Source organism: Amblyomma americanum, chromosome 10 (genome assembly GCF_052857255.1).
Source record: "Amblyomma americanum isolate KBUSLIRL-KWMA chromosome 10, ASM5285725v1, whole genome shotgun sequence".
NCBI lineage: Eukaryota > Metazoa > Arthropoda > Arachnida > Ixodida > Ixodidae > Amblyomma > Amblyomma americanum.
Genome location: NC_135506.1, coordinates 70,459,522 through 70,475,193, shown reverse-complemented (window position 1 = coordinate 70,475,193; position 15,672 = coordinate 70,459,522). Strand labels below are relative to the sequence as shown.

At 46.7% G+C, this 15,672-nt stretch overlaps 1 protein-coding gene across 3 annotated transcripts in view; it reads left to right on the top strand.

Annotated features, from left to right (window-relative positions):
* The window catches only part of LOC144106898 (uncharacterized), a 47,207-nt gene extending 31,697 nt beyond the window's left edge, over nucleotides 1-15,510 (top strand). For all 3 annotated transcript variants that reach the window (XM_077639846.1, XM_077639847.1, XM_077639849.1), the window contains 6 exons: nucleotides 150-243; nucleotides 2,158-2,401; nucleotides 7,361-7,446; nucleotides 11,087-11,272; nucleotides 12,637-12,734; nucleotides 13,937-15,510. In XM_077639846.1, the coding sequence (XP_077495972.1) occupies nucleotides 150-243; nucleotides 2,158-2,401; nucleotides 7,361-7,446; nucleotides 11,087-11,272; nucleotides 12,637-12,734; nucleotides 13,937-13,976 (748 nt within the window). In that variant the 3' untranslated portion in view covers nucleotides 13,977-15,510. The remainder of the gene's footprint in view (nucleotides 1-149; nucleotides 244-2,157; nucleotides 2,402-7,360; nucleotides 7,447-11,086; nucleotides 11,273-12,636; nucleotides 12,735-13,936) is intronic.
* Nucleotides 15,511-15,672: the final 162 nt, after the last annotated feature.

The window sequence follows — 15,672 nt, the reverse complement described above, 5'->3', positions numbered from 1 at the left end:
GCAGCATAATCGGGGAGCCAAAGTTTTCAAGTAGAGGTATAATGTAGCTGCCTGTGGTCTTCTTTATTTATTTTGGTGCGGTGCTGCTGTGACGTGCTAGTCTTTCACCGTCATAAGTGACAGCCGTTTTTTTTTTTTGCTTTTCATAGTTCACCTGAGGAACGGGAGGAGTGGTTGTCAGCCCTGAACAAGGCCATTGAAGACAACATTCACCGCAAGAGCTCATTCCATGTCCTCAAGAAGGCATGAACCCTTTCTCCACAACTACTTACGAACTTTCACATGTGTTCAGCAACAAGGCTAATCACCAGTCAGATATCTTTACTTATTTCAGCCAAGGCAGTTTGTGTTTGTGTGCGTTGTGAACTTGCAGCTTGTTCTCAGTGTGCTTTAGCTAGCACTAATTTCTTCTCATCAGGCGAACTTGCCAACCTTCACCTTGTAGATAGGGCTCTTTTTTTTATAGCAGGTAGCAATCTCATTGGAAAATATTTCACAACAATGAGCTTAGCAGCATCTCCTCTGCCATTTTCATGCCAAAAGATTTTGTTATGAGTATACTAATGTCTGTTTGATTCTTGTATTGCACATCCTGGAAATACAAAATGATTTTAAAATCCCTACAGTACTGATTTTATAAGTCCTGTTGTGTTATTATTATGATTTATATTTTGAGAGTTTGTACAAATTTATGTATATGCACATAAGAAAAGACCTGTTGGTGTTTTTTGTTGGAAACCTAAAATAAACTGCCTTTCTTTAAAGTCCGGAAATGCTGTTTAGACTGAAAAATATTTGTTTTGAATTTAAGCGATCAATCTCACCTGAAAGGGCGTAGAGAATTCCACTATGCTGTTTTGGTATCGGCCGCATGATGCTGTTGCCTCGAAGCTGTTTGTAGCTTCGCTACTTTGATCTTCTGGGCAGTCTTTGACGTAACGATTTCTTGTGGCTGCCATGCTCGCAATATCGCTCTTAATCAGCCTTTTTCTGTCCCGTTAGTGCGCTTTTGCTGGTTCATGGTGATCCGTCACTATTATTTGGCACCCATGCCTCTTCTTTCTTTATCTTGTCCTTCTATCCATTCATCCAGCCCCTCTTTCCTCTTCTTTCCTGTGTTTTACCAGCTGAACCTTTTGAGCAATTATCCGCGGCAGTATTGAGCGGATTTGCCACTTTCTGAGGGTGCAGGCGACTAAGATAAAGAGAGTGATACTAGAACAATGGGCATCATCATCATTCACAAATTCTTGATGGTACAAGCAACTGAGATCTGGAGAGATGCCAAAGCTGTATAAACTATTGCATCTTGTAATGCAGTTTCTATAATGATGTAAACAGTGACATTTGCTAGCCTGAGAAACTTCAAATTCAGAAGTGGATCTGAAGAACAGCTACATTGTACCGCTTATGTCTTACTGCTGGAATGAAAGGGCGTGGAAAAAATGCCATTTATGTCATTAGTCAGAAGTCAACCAGTGCACAGGGGAGTGCACGTTTAATACACATTGAAGGTGTGTGCTTCTTGTTTTGGAGGGTGCCACCGCTTTATGGCATGCTTCTTGCAGGAGCATTTGCAGAACTGAGTTCACAAAGAAAACGAAAACTGTGTACGATGTGAGCTGTGACGCCACTTTTGAGCACCCACTGTGCAGGTGCACTCCAGACTAATCATTCCATTGTGCACATTTCTCTCAGATTGGCAGTCAGTGCAGTTATTTATCCAGATTGAATAGCGACCGTGGTGCAGTGAAGCTCACCTACCTGTCATTTCGCCCTCTGTGCTTAGTGGAGTTTGCGATCGTAATTCACTCAGGCTATTTAAAAAGTGCACGCTGTTCTGAATTTGTGTATTTGCAGTTCATCCGGCGCACCTAAAGGGTACTGCCGTAGGGTGGAAGAGCAACGCGTAGGAATAGCATTTCACTTGTCTCCTTAGCACTTTTTAAAAGCCATCGGCGTTTCCGGAGGCCAAAAAGATTGAGAATGGCTGCCTTAAGGAGAAGTTAATTGCTGAAAGTGTTAGTTTTTATTAGAATTTTGATCGAGTTTTTGATGGTTGTCTGTTTTGTGCTGTCATGTACCCAGTTTGAATTGTGAGGTCTGGCACAGCAGATTTAACCTGATTTTCCTGATGTTATATGTGCGTCTTTGCAGGAGGGTTCGCAGTCCTCCTCGAGCTCGGAGCTGGGCCGCGAGGCGCCCGTGTGGATCCCCGACCAGCGGGTGACCATGTGCCAGCTGTGCACCAGCGGCTTCACCTTCACCCACCGGCGCCACCACTGTCGGGCGTGCGGCAAGGTGGTGTGTGCGGCCTGCTCTTCCCACCGGCTGCCCCTACCTTACCTGGGTGACAAGCCCGTGCGCACCTGCGACGATTGCTTCCGCTCCCTTCAAGTCGGTGAGTGAGCTAGCAAGCTCCCCCCCCTCCCTTTCTGGCTGCAGAGGCTTTAGTTGGCACTTTCTTGTCATAATGATTGCACATGCAACGGAGCAAGGTGTGCGCACATCCACACACAGGTAGACAGGGGACCAAAAGTGATGATCTCCCTACACTCTGCTTGCTTTCCTTGGCTATCACTGCTCCAGGGCTAGATAAAATGTGCGAGAGATTTTTGAGAGGCAGGCTTTCTGGTATTGCTAGATCTGGCATTAGGCAGCATGTTAGTGCATTATGTGTGGCTCTGAGCAGCAAAGAGCTGTTCGCTTTTGAATGCATGCTGATTGGACCAGAAGATTGACTCGGGGCAGTTGAACCCAAAGATTGTGAAACGCCAATCTTAAAGTGCAGGGACTCTAGCTTGCGACAAAGGTGTGAATCGCTCTCCCACCCATCAAGCTTGCATAAACTAATCGCAAGGCTAATCGCAGCACAGCCCACTGGTGTCTGTTTCTTCTTCCGTGACCTTTTTTTTGTGTGTGCGTGTGTGCTTTTCGTTTTGTCACCCCTTTATGTTGCTGGTCTTTATTGATAGATTGCCGCATTTGAATGACAAGCATGCTGCAGTCACTGACAACAGGGCATTTATGAGCCAGTAAAGGCAAAGAAAAAAACGAAATATGGGGGACAGCCTTCCGTCCCGCACTCCCACTACGCGGCATCGTCTGCTCGCTAACCGCTGAGGGGTTCGTGCTTGAGGGAACAAAGGGAAGGGACGACAAAGCGTGACCACCCATATGCTATTTATTACGCTTGCAAATAATACACAGAGCGGGCCAGCTAGCTATAATACATCAACGAGGCATTCCTCGGAAGTAGAAGGCTACGTAAGAAGGGCTTCCAACTTACTGGCTGGGGCAGTGGTGCAACTTCGGAGGTATCAGCGGCGAACGTTTGTATGCACGCTGACAACGGCGGCCAGGTTTTCCCGTGCGTGCCGCATTCTTGGGGCAAAGCGATCCCCGAGCATTTGCTGGGGAGGCTGCTGAGAGCGCGCATTTGCTGCGCTCACTTTGCTGCCTGGAACCAAAAGTCCAGCGGCAAGGCACGACGGATCTCTGTGCGCCTGCCGCGGAAGGTGACGAGAGCATGCAGCTGCAACCACTTGTGACGCTGGCCGGATCCCGAAGAGACTCTCACCGGCTCCACGAAGTTCCACGTAACCTTTGAGGTGGCACTGCCGTCGCTGCATCCGCTTCCCCCATGAGGGAGACTTCCCTCCTCACCCAGCCGGTGCTGTCCTGATGCACAATTATGAGGTCGAAACAGAGCGGGAAACTGGTTTTCCACAAAACTGAAAATATTGGTGTCGCCATCAGTGGCAGATTTTGCAAATCAGTGGTGTTGCATTGATCATTTTTTCTTGGCGCGGATCCCTGACGCAAGGCTACACCACAATTCACTTCAGAACGGTGATGACACAGTCCGTTTCAGTGTAGATGGCATGAGTTTGAATTTGGTGGAAAGAAGCTATCTTTGACCTAATTTCCCTGGCAGTAACTGCATGTTTTTCTGCTGGACACACATCACCATAGCCGGAAAGTGCTGTGGACTTGTTTTTTACTGGAACGAAAGTTGGATGGAGTTAAATGAAGGTGTTTATTAGAAAACTTGTGCTGCAACAGCTCATGTTGCATGGTGGAAGAAAGTCTGATAGCATATTTCGTGCCGAATTGACCACTCACTGTATTTAGCCATGCGATGACCTTGAGAGCAGTACAGCAGTACGAAGGGTCTAAAATTAACTTGGAGAAAACCGTAGTATTGTTCAACAGGCTAGCAAGGGAACAGCAGTTCACAATTGGCAGCAAGGTGCTGGAAGTGGTAAAGGTCTACTTAGGGCAGGTAGTGAGAGCTGATCCAGATCATGAGAGGGAAGAAACTAGAATGATAAGAATGGAGTGGAGTGCATATGGCAGGTTCTCTCAGATCATGAATAGCAGGTTGCCAATATCCCTCAAGAGAAAAGTGTGCAACAGCTTTATCTTACCGGTACTCACCTACGGGGCAGAAACGTGGAGGCTAACGAAAAGAGTTCAGCTTAAGTTAAGGACAACGCAGCGAGCCATGGAAAGGGAAATGATGGGTGTAAGAGACCAGAAGTGGGCAGAGTGGGTGAGGGAACAAATGCGTGCTAATGACATCCTATTCGAAATCAAGAGGAAGAAATTGGCTTGTGCAGGGCATGTAATGCGAAGGCAAGACAACCGCTGGTCCTTAAGGGTAACGGAGTGGATTCCAAGAGAAGGCAAGCGTAGCAGGGAACGGCTGAAGGTTAGGTCGGCGGATGAGATTGGGAAGTTTGCAGGCAAAGGGTGGATGCAGCTGGCAAAGGACAGGGTTAATTGGAGAGACATGGGAGAGGCCTTTGCCCTGCAGTGGGTGTAGTCAGGCGGATGATGATGATGATGACCTTGGGAAAGGTGACTGGTCTGGCCACTTTGCATTGTATGCAAGTGGTGACTCCTGCCATGTGATGTCCATCCTTCTGCAGACTGTAGTGCGTCTTGCAGGATCCCTATTTGGAGAACAAGTGTGATAAATGTTGTTTGGTTTCCTTCACTGCAACGTGACTGTCAAGGAAAACCTTTCACTCAAACACAGTTTGCCTAATTGAGATTTGGTGTCAAAAGCAAGGTGGTGCGTGTGCTTACCTCCTTCATTTTATTTGCACCACCATTGCTGACATGTGCAGAAGGGGCAGGCGTTGAGCTTATATACACATAGGATTAGAGCCACAAAAGTGTGTTCAACATGAGCTGAGTGATAGACTCATTGACCAACTCTTAGGGGGCAGTCTCATGAGGTTTTGCTGCTACTACTCACCTTACGCAGCTGCATATGTGCCCGGTTTTCTTTTGTTGAAGCTTTGTGTCACCTTGAGAATTGGCAGAGCATCTTCAGTTGACGTTATTTTGCAATAGTTTTTCGAAAGAGCAATGGAGGGGCTGGCAGTTTCCGTCTTCTCTGTTTCCATGCAATTTGCGGAGATACCCGAGCTCAGAGCTGTGGACTGCCTATGACAGTCATGCCACACAGTGCTGCACTTTTTCTTTTCTTGCAGCAGCTGCGTCTGCTTTGCTGCAGTGTAGTATAACGATTCTATTCTAGTTCCATGCCAGTTTTGTTTCTTCTATTCTTTGTCAGTGGCTGAAGTGGCGGTGCCATGCCCCTGCTGTATCTGGGCCTGAGCCAGTAACAAAGAGCAAATGCATGCTTTTACCTCAACCAGTTGCAAAGAGTGCGAGAAGTTGAACTACATTAGAATTGTTATACAGTTATATATATACAAGAGACACTCGGTTATGAGACATTTGAAAGTGGTTTGGTTGGTTTTCCTATGTTCGCCATGTTAAAAACATTGCATACAAGAGACACGATTACAGGAGACATTGGGTTACTAAGGGCAACTTTTTTAGGTCCCTAGAGTAAATTCTTCACTATTTAGAAGAGACACAACCCAGATACTCTCACGCAATGCGGCCGATTTGTACCAATTCGTAGGCTCTGCACTTTTGATTTCCTTGGCTCAATTCTGTTCCATTCTGCAGCTGGGTGTAACACATCACATGGTTGCGGTTATTGTCTCACTGCACTGAAATTTCGTCATTCTGCTTCTATAATTGCTGTTGAGCTTCTGCACCGACTGTTGGGTTGAATTTACGTTGGGTTGGATTTCTGTCCCAGCTTCGGCCGTGGCGATCGCGTTGCACGCCGGTAGTCAGACCAGTTGGACTCCAGAGCTGTCACCATGTTTACACAGGACAGTTCTGTTCGACGAATCATCCACTATAGTTTCACATCAGACACAAACTCAAATGTATAAAAGTCATATGGAAGTGAAGTCATGCGAAATCGTATTAACAATTTCCTGTTAATGTGTGCGAATGCGTTTCAATGCACTTATATCCTGATGTGCAAAAAACTGATCTAGTCAGACTCCTCAGTGTTTTTTGAAGTTTTGGTTGCAAGAAACCTTGGTTACAAGAGACATCTTTCGCGGGTCCCTTCAGTGTCTCTTGTAACAAGGTTTCACTGTATTGTGCCAGGCCTGAGCCACATTTTCTCTTTCATTGCCGGTGATGTGGATTCAAGCTTTCCTTCCCACTGTCATGCTTGTGTTCTTTATGGGACACGGTTGACAAAGAGTGGCCGAATGCTTTTTGATAATGAACACACCTTGTTGTTCAGTTAGGCAATGCCAGCTCTAGCTTCCATGACCCTGCACCATTTAAGTGATGCAAAGTGCAATCATCTAATAGATTGCATTAGCTGGGTCAGATATTTATGTTTTTACTGCACTTTGTGATGCATGCCAAAGCGGCAGCAGTGGGGAGTGTTGCTGGCCTCTCCTGTGGGCTTGCCTGCTCATCCTTGAAATGCGGCTGACCAACTTCGGTGTTGTCCCTCAACTGCTTCTTTATATTACAGCGATAGTTGTAATAGCTTTGTGCAAGCCTTTGTATTAGAAGCAATTTAGGGGCCGCAACAGCAGCTGAGTAATGCCTAAACTGTAGGTGGACACCACCACCACATACCTCAAAGCATGATTGAGGTGTCCACTGACCCAGAGAGCCAGTTACGCACCCTTCTTTTCCTCAAAACGAAGGGACAGTTTAGGCTGCAAATAAGACAACGGTGGGAACTAGACTATTTGCTTCGTGCAAGCAGTTCCTGGAGTCCGTGAAGCATGTTGGAAACGCGATCGAACCGAAGACCGCAAATGGAAGAAGGCACCTGCGCGTATAGAATGGGCCTGTGAGACGCCCAACTGGGCAGTTGCCTGTGAAGTGTGAAAATGAGCCTGGCACTCTGGACCTCTCAGGCGCTAATGCGTTCAGTTTTTGCTGATTAATGCGCTGAACTAGTAAGCTTAGATCTAATAATTTTTCCTCTTTCTTTTTCCTCTCTCCCTCTCAGGTGAGTCTAGGGAACACCCTGATGCAGAAGGAGAAGGGGACCTCGTCCAGACCAAGGAGAAAAAGAAAGCCCGTGGAATTCTGCAGGCAGGTGTTGCAGCCTTGTTTGTGCCCATGTGCAGATAACTAACAGCTCTGGCAGCTGGGATTATCTGGCGGGTCTACTGAGAAGTGTGTAGAATTTGCCGATCGTCTTTGCCTGATAGGAGCTAGGAAGAGGCAGGGGGCTGCTGAAGTCCCACTCAAACTGCATTTAATAACCAAGCACAGGTTTTTTTTTTACTTAGAGGACAAGCGCCACAGCAAGAAGAAAATGGAATGAAAACTGAAACCCAGATGGGCAGCCTCGGAGATGAAACTCTGACAACAACTTGCAGAACAGCGTAAAGGTCTCTTGGATAATGGCAGGAGACCCATCGTGGTGGCACAGCTAATTGAAATTGAGCATGATGTTTTGCACCCGTTTCTCAGCTGTGAAGACGACATCCCAGTGGGCCTACTGTGACAAGCATTGTGGGGATCTATGCCATAGTGCACATTTGGCAACATTAGGACACATTTTACATCCATGCACTTGCTACATGGTGTGACTGAGAAGGGTTTTCCTTATGCACTTTGTACTGTCTGGGTTGACCTGCTCTGGTCATGAACTGTTAAATGTTGTGAACAGGTGTTAGACCAGTGACTTTTGCTTCACTGCTGAGGGTCTCTCCTTATTCAGAATTTGGGAGCAGATAAAATTTGGAGGAGTATTTGAAATTTTGGCATAAAGTTTGTAAGACCCGCTATGCCATCTGAGTTTACATCATACGCAGACCCCCAACCCTGTAGCAGAACGTGGTAGACATGCCTTGCACTGCTAGGACAAAAATCCCTGCGTCACCCCTGCTTCTCATATGGATGTCTGTATCCTCCCGAGGGCAAGTTGGCTCGAGATAGTTATTACACATGCAAAAATAGCATGAGGCTCATTTTAAAAAGTTGCTGTGTGTCTCAGTTTCAGACAGACTATGTTCTCTCTGAAATGCTGCAAAAGTTATCACTGATGTGCATCGGCTACTTTGGCAAACACTCGTGACACTGGTCGTGACACTAGTCGGATCCTGAAGACACCCTCGCCGGCTCCGCGGAATTTCACATAACCTTCAAGGTGGTGCTCCCGTCGCTGCTTCTGGTTCTCCCCCTGAGCGAGACTTCTCTCCTCACCTAGCCGCCGCTGCTGTCCTGACGCACGATGCCGAAGATGGGCCACGTCGAAATGGAGGGGAGAACAGGTTCTCCACATGTGGCCTACGGTTGAACGCATCCATGAATGCCATCGACAAAGTGGCCATGAGCGTTGCGGTGACAACTGCAAGACAGTTCATACAAGTGGGGTGGCAGGATCGTTCGATGAGCAGCAAGGTCACTGGGCACCTGTCCTCGTCTTGTGGCAGGCACCCAAAATTAGCGTACCGGGAGGGTGCTGTTCACGTTGAAGCGCCTTTGTTGGAAGGTTGGAAGCGCCTTTGCTGGCCCCCCTTCTCGTAGCCGCTGCAAACTGCTCGCCGGAGACTGCGCAGCTTACGATTACTCATGGCCGCAAGGCAGCAGGCAGGGACCCATACAATGTACAGCAGGCCAGGGCGGCTTCTCTCGAACTCTGCATATCGCTCCTGTGATCTCCAGAAGTTTGAAGCAAAAGCAATGGAGACCGCGCAAGCTGACCATTTGGTAAAATGCGGAGCAATGCGAGTACCAAACAATTCTATCTGGCTACGCCCAAACGGTCGGTTCATTTGAATGCAGCTGGCTTTCTTCGGACGAAGCACAATCACGGTTCACTTTCCGGCATGATAGTGTTGAGCTCACTTGAACTGTATTAGCACCTCTAGTTCTTCTATCTGGCTACGCCCAAACGGTCGGATCATTTGAATGCAGCTGGCTTTCTTTGGACGAAGCACATTCACGGTTCACTTTCCGGCATGATAGTGTTGAGCTCACTTGAACTGTATTAGCACCTCTAGTTCCGTGAAATTATCACTTCGCTTTGCAGTCGAAAAAAATACCAAGTTCATTTGAACAAACTCCGCCTTGTTTAGTTGAGCGAGACTTCTTGGCTCTAGCGAGGTTAGTATAAAGCAAGCAAGCACGTCTGCGCGTGCCTGTGCCACGGTGCGACTGCATCCTCCCAAATGCGACAGGCAGCTCCCTAAGAGCCTTAGGCCTACTCGCTCAGACACTTGCCGGTGCCAACAAAAGGCCAAGGACAATAATTAGAACACAACGCCACAAGGAGATACTTTTCTACCAAAGGTGACCCTATTCGCTTGCTGCTGTACCAGCAACTTCTGAGCGAAACAATGCCCACCGCTTCCAGTAGTGTTGGAGCACCCCGGTGCTTTTTCTGCAATCACGGCTGCAATGCAGATCAGTTGATTACGGCACTGGCTCCCAGAGCCAAAGGGACAGAACGGGGAATATTTATAACTTTATGCAAGAGAAAGTGGACCATCCTTCAGGCTTCAGCATTCACTCGCTTCTGGCTTGCTGTTCTCTGTGGATGGCTTGGTCTCGCCCTCCATGTGCGGACCTCGTAGGTTCACCTTCCAAATGTGTATCGATGAAGTGCTCGTCAAAAGCGTAGCATGCACAGCAATTCTCTCATGCTGCTATTCCACTCATCTCGCTATCAAGAAAGCGTCTTAGCCTTGCTAGCAACTCCGAATTCGGGTCAGGCCTAACGCTGTTCAAAATCCGGGCGGGCATTCCACGAACCGAACTGACTGCTGTCCCCCGTCCCAAGAGCTTGCCACATGTTGGGCTGCCATTGTAGAAATATGGTGGGGGACAGCCTTCCACCCCCACACTCCCACATCGTGAATACAGCGTTTCCGCTTGCTAACCACGGGGGAAGGGGGGGGGGGGGGGGGGGGGGGTCGTGCTCGAGGGAACGGCCAGCTAGCTACAAAACATTAACGAGGTATTCCTCGGAAACCGAAGGCTATGTAAGAAGGGCTTCCGGCTTACCGGCTGGGGCAGGGGCGCTACTTCGGAGGTATCGGCGGTGAGCGTTTGTATGAGCTGACAGTGGCGGCCGGGTTTTCCCATGCACGCCGCATTTTTGAGGCAAAGCCATCCCCAAGCATTTGCTGGGGAAGGTGCCTAGAGTGCACGTTTGCTGCGCTCACTCCACTGCCTGGAACCAGAAGTACAACGGCAAGGCACGGTGGATCTCCGCTCGCCTGCTGCGGAAGGTGACGAGAGCGTGCGGCTCTCGTCACCTTCGGCTCTCGTCACGCTGGCCGGATCCTGAAGACACCCTTGCTTGCTCTGCGGACTTTCTCGTAACCTTCGAGGTGGCGCTCCCGTTGCTGCATCCGCTTCCCCCCTGAGGGAGACTTCCCTCCTCGCCCAACCGCTGCTGTCCTGACGCCCGATGGTGAAGATGGGCTGCGTCGAAATGGAGGGGGGAACAGGTTCTCCACAGTTTGTTAGCATAGCATACATGTTAGCAAACATTTGTCAGCATAGGAGTTTCAGCAAGAAAGCGAAACTTCTGTACCTTCAAGTTCCTTTTTTTTTTCATCATAAAGAGTGATGCAGAAAAGTTTGCCAACATGATTTGCATTCCAAGCACTGGGCTAATTAGCTTCCATGCCAGTATGGTATAATTTTTTTAAGTGCGTACACAAGGTAAGAGCAACCTTCTCCTCGCATCTGAAATATGTGGCCATTTTTGATGCAGGAGGTAGCGGCCAATGACCTGGGCTCATCGATGAGCGGCTACTTGCACCAGTGGTGGAAGAAAGCATGGAAGCGCCAGTGGTTTGTCATCAAGGAGCACGTGCTGTACGTCTACCGCGCCAGCGAAGACGTGGCCGCACTTCGGACAGTCCCACTTCTCGGCTTCCAAGTGGGCGCAGTTAAAAAGGTGTGCAGCTTGCCTCTGGCAAAAATGTCTTTGCAGCTCAGCCCCGTTGTGCCTTAGATCGTGTGGGCTGACCGATATTTTTGTGATTTCTTTTACTTATGCCCAAACTTATGACTTCGAAGCGTGAAATGCTTGTTGGGCAGTGTGACGTAATTTGGTTGGAGCGAATTCATCTAGGTAAAACTGAATTCTACTGCAAAGCTCATGGCCCACCTCTTTTTGAAGCCAAGTAGGGGTTAATAATTCCACGCGTATGATTACCCTCTGTGACAGGAGAGGCCACGAATTTGCGCCACTGGGTTATCGCATGCAGGTTTATTATTTTGTTGTGGTAAGAGCGCTGGAGGATTGTCAAATATACGGTCAATAATCCACTCGAAGCGCTTCAAACATGTGTTCATATTATGCAGTTTTAATTGAATGATGCCTGTTGTAATACATTCGATGTTGATGAGACCAAAGTGCCAATTCGAATTAAGAGAGTCCACTGTAATACCGAATAGTACCAGTCATGAAATACATTGGAACCAGCATTTTCAGACTTAAAGGGGATCACAGAAAAGTTTGATATATTGATTATTAACTGAATTAAAGACGGTTGTAGATAAGCTAATATGTAACCTAGATGCAGGAATATGGTGCACCTAGCCCACATCGTGTCAAAAACCGCTGCGGATGGTACTTTGGAACTAGCCGCTACCTATATTGAGGAGTCTAAAGCTGTTATGTGTACACCGTGAACAAAGTAATCTCTCATTAGGATTAAGATACAGTGGGGTTCTGCACTGCCTTCAGTAGGAAAGCAAGCCAAGTGAGAACAGTCACACGACTTCAGTCATCTAGGCTGGCTTCACTGCATGACAAGCGGTGCACCGAACGCTTTCTTTCAAGACAGCGGTGTTTTGTTGAGAATAGGTACGTGAGGCCGAAGGATACCCACAAGTGCAGCCCACATTCCCTTCACACAGTTTTACAGCTACTTCACATGGTGAGCACTGCTATCAGCTGTGCTTGGCTGTGTAAGGAGAAGTGCTACTTGCAGGAGCATGGCGCTCAGATCAATAGGGGGGATCGATAATAGCAAACAGTAGTGCTGTACTTCTACAAGGGATTTTCACTGGGATGTTTTGGCTATTTGATATAAACCACAGTGCTATTATAGCCAGGTTTGATATAGTATCTGAGATAACTGTGTGGCATTCATATGAGATTCAGGCAATATTGGCTTGGCTTTTCAGGCTAGATGGTAAGTTGGGCATTTTGCTCTGTTGAGTGCACATTTGTGGTACTGTTCAGTGTGCACTGTTTTGGAGTGTGGTTTCATTCCTCCCATTGTATTTGCTGTTTGTGACCACCTCCTGCAGGGGTTTGAGGAAGTCCCACGAGAGCAGCTATTTCTTCTGGAACACACGGGCCTCGACCCTCTCATCTTCTATGCGGACACACCAGACCTTGCAGCAAGGTTTGTAATGCTTTCTATTTTCTCTCTGTCTCTCTCTTCTTTAGCTAGTCTTCAAGTTTCGCATTAAAAAGGGCATCCACACAAAGTTTTTGGGTGTCAGTGCTTCTGCTTGAAAAATATTCCTGCAGTCGTAATCAATCATTTGATCACATTTTAATCAGTTGTTGACTTCTTTCAAACACATGCCTTCACCTCTCTTTCTTCGAAATTCATTCAGCATAGTCGAATTTGCCTTTACTGCATTACTGCAAGACTTTCCTGATTTGCTCACACGGTGATTGAAGTAGATTTTGGTGCACATGCAATGGGTGCCATGGCCTTGTGATCTAAACATTGCTTTGCTATGAATATTCTGAAGCTTCCATTTCGTAACAAAGCCTTCTCGTCTGTACATGTGCTGTGTGAAGCTAGAAAGAAGCATTGAGGGATGAACTTTCTCAGTACAAACACTGGAATGCACCTATGCCCATGGGATAGCATTGCCGTTGCATTGTGGTCAGCTGTTTCTCGCCGACAGGATGGTAGCCAAGCTTACCACTCAAAAGCTACATGTGTTATTACCTGAAGACAGCAGGTGTGTAAGGTGCTCTTTGGGCTATAGAGTATCAAATACTACAAATCTGTGTGTCTTAGGCAGAATGTTTCCACTTACATAACTAGAATGGTCATTACTGCAGGCCATGAAATGTGTTTATCAACAAAAGTTTTAAGGGGGTATGCGGCTTTGAAATCACATAAAATGGCACAGAAATTGTTTCTTTTTAAAGTAATTGTATTCGCTTGTATGCCTCGTTTTCTATGCTGCCTTAGGTTTCATTCCTGAAATTCACTGGGAAGTAGCACTCTAAAAAAATTGTTCCGTGTACCACGGTGGCAGTTCGTATTGAGGAAATGCTGAAAAATAGTCATTTTTCTTCGTTATGATTTCTTCACGACTGTTTTGTCTACTCTGCAGGCATTTCACAAGGTGTGGAAGACAAAATATTTGCAGACGTAAATGTTCTTCAGATGTAATGCTGAAATTTTGTGCAATTAAGTTTGAACGCATTTCTGACATACAAGTGGTTTCATCAAAATCCATCGGAAAACTAGGAAGTTGGTGTTGAAAACTGTGTCCCCTCTTTAAGATCTACTTTACCACTTTGCTCTACGCGTGCGTTATGGGCTCTGCTGAGCCAACAATATTTCCGTTTTTTTTCCAGATGGCAAGAGGCGATGGAAGAAGCAACAAAACTGAGCTGAGGCAAGGGACCTGAGAAGAAGCGACGGAAGAAATAGTCCAGCAGCTATTGTGCTACTGCACGAAAGCTAGCCGGGTCTGGTTGAAAAGCTGTTAGGATATATGTGAACACTCTATGTAGAGCTGCATCCAAAAACAGACAACCTGAGTCAATCCATCAGCCTGAAAACAAGTGATAACCCTGGAGGTGTCTTTCATTATACTAGGGTGATGAGTCGGGCCGTGCAACAGTGCCTTATCACGCTTTACCTTGTTTCTGCTGCTGATTTGTAATCTCACCCTGCAAGGGAGTTCGCCAGCCAGTCATTGAAGTGCCTTACTAACTCCACACATAACCGTCCTCGCGGAAAGAAGGCACAGGCACTTTCACTTTTGATTCACGAGGCTCCCAGAGCCTGTTGTTCGTGAAATTGCCAGAAATCAAAAACCTTTTTTTTTTTTTTTTCGCTCAGTCTGTTTGCTTGTGAGTGTTTCACCATATATGAGCAGGGTGCAATTTTCCATCCTCACCTGCTTTTGCTCCCTCGCATATCTGTCTTCTTTGATAGGTTTCATTTCAAGTGGTTTATTATGTAAGGATTCCTGCGTGAACAGTGTGTTTTACATTAGCGTATCGTGCCATTCGCTAGGCTCGCTTCTTAATTTATTGCTGCTGCCTCCTGCGTCATTTCGGGTGGAACACTGGAACTGTCCGCCGGAACGACACGTGAAGTCCTCCCGACATTTTGCGCCCCTCGTAGATTTCTACTGCTCCACAGGTAAACGCAATCCTCGATGTGTGCCGATTTTTTTTGTTTTGCACCATCATGCAAACAAGGTACGTCGCACGTGCTGTCGTAGGTTTTTACACTAGGTTGATTCCAAATATGCCATGTTAGCAAAGCAAGTAGTCTTGCTCGAAGACAACCAAGGCATGTCACGTGAAGGTAGGTTCACACCTTGTGGTTATCGTAGTTTATAAAACACGACCTGCCCTTGTTAGGTGCTAAACTCCTACCACACAACTAGAAGGAACAAGTTAGAATGCTTTCTTAATTCACTCCCGTCTGTTGTTAATATGTTGTCATCCCTGTTGCCAAATGGTTGTGTTAGCAGCTCCAAATGTGTATTGGTGTCTAGTAGCAACCTTTACACAACTTCTTTATAGAGGTGGCTTTGGATGTGGAATTTTAGTTTTCATTTTAATGCCGCGTAGACAACTAATGGGATGTTCTGCTGCGGAGCCTTTTCATAGTGGCTCGCAGCAGTGCCCACAGTTTGACGTTTTCTAGAACTTGTACCATTTTGTGCGCCAAAGTTTTGTAATGACCGAGCCGAAGCATTGTGAAAACTGAACTGTTTGTGTCACAGTGCCTTGTTTTTATACCTTAACGAAGCTGTGCAAACTGGAGTTGTTAGGGCAGCGTGCAATGCCAAATGAGGAGGGCAGTTGTTGATTTTTGGATGATTGAATGTTCGCTCTTTTGATAGTATATTATATAAAATATTATACATATATATATATACATGCTTTGTAAATAAACAGTTGTCATCTAATGCAGTGTGTGCTTTTTCATTAAACTTTATAACTGCTTGGAAACCGACACTACAGCAACAGTTATGCAAGCGATGCAAAAAGAAATTCGTCGTTCAGAGCTGGCACGGAAGAAAACAGGCAAGTCTGTCTTTGTCTTGTATGTAAAAGTAACGGGATTTATA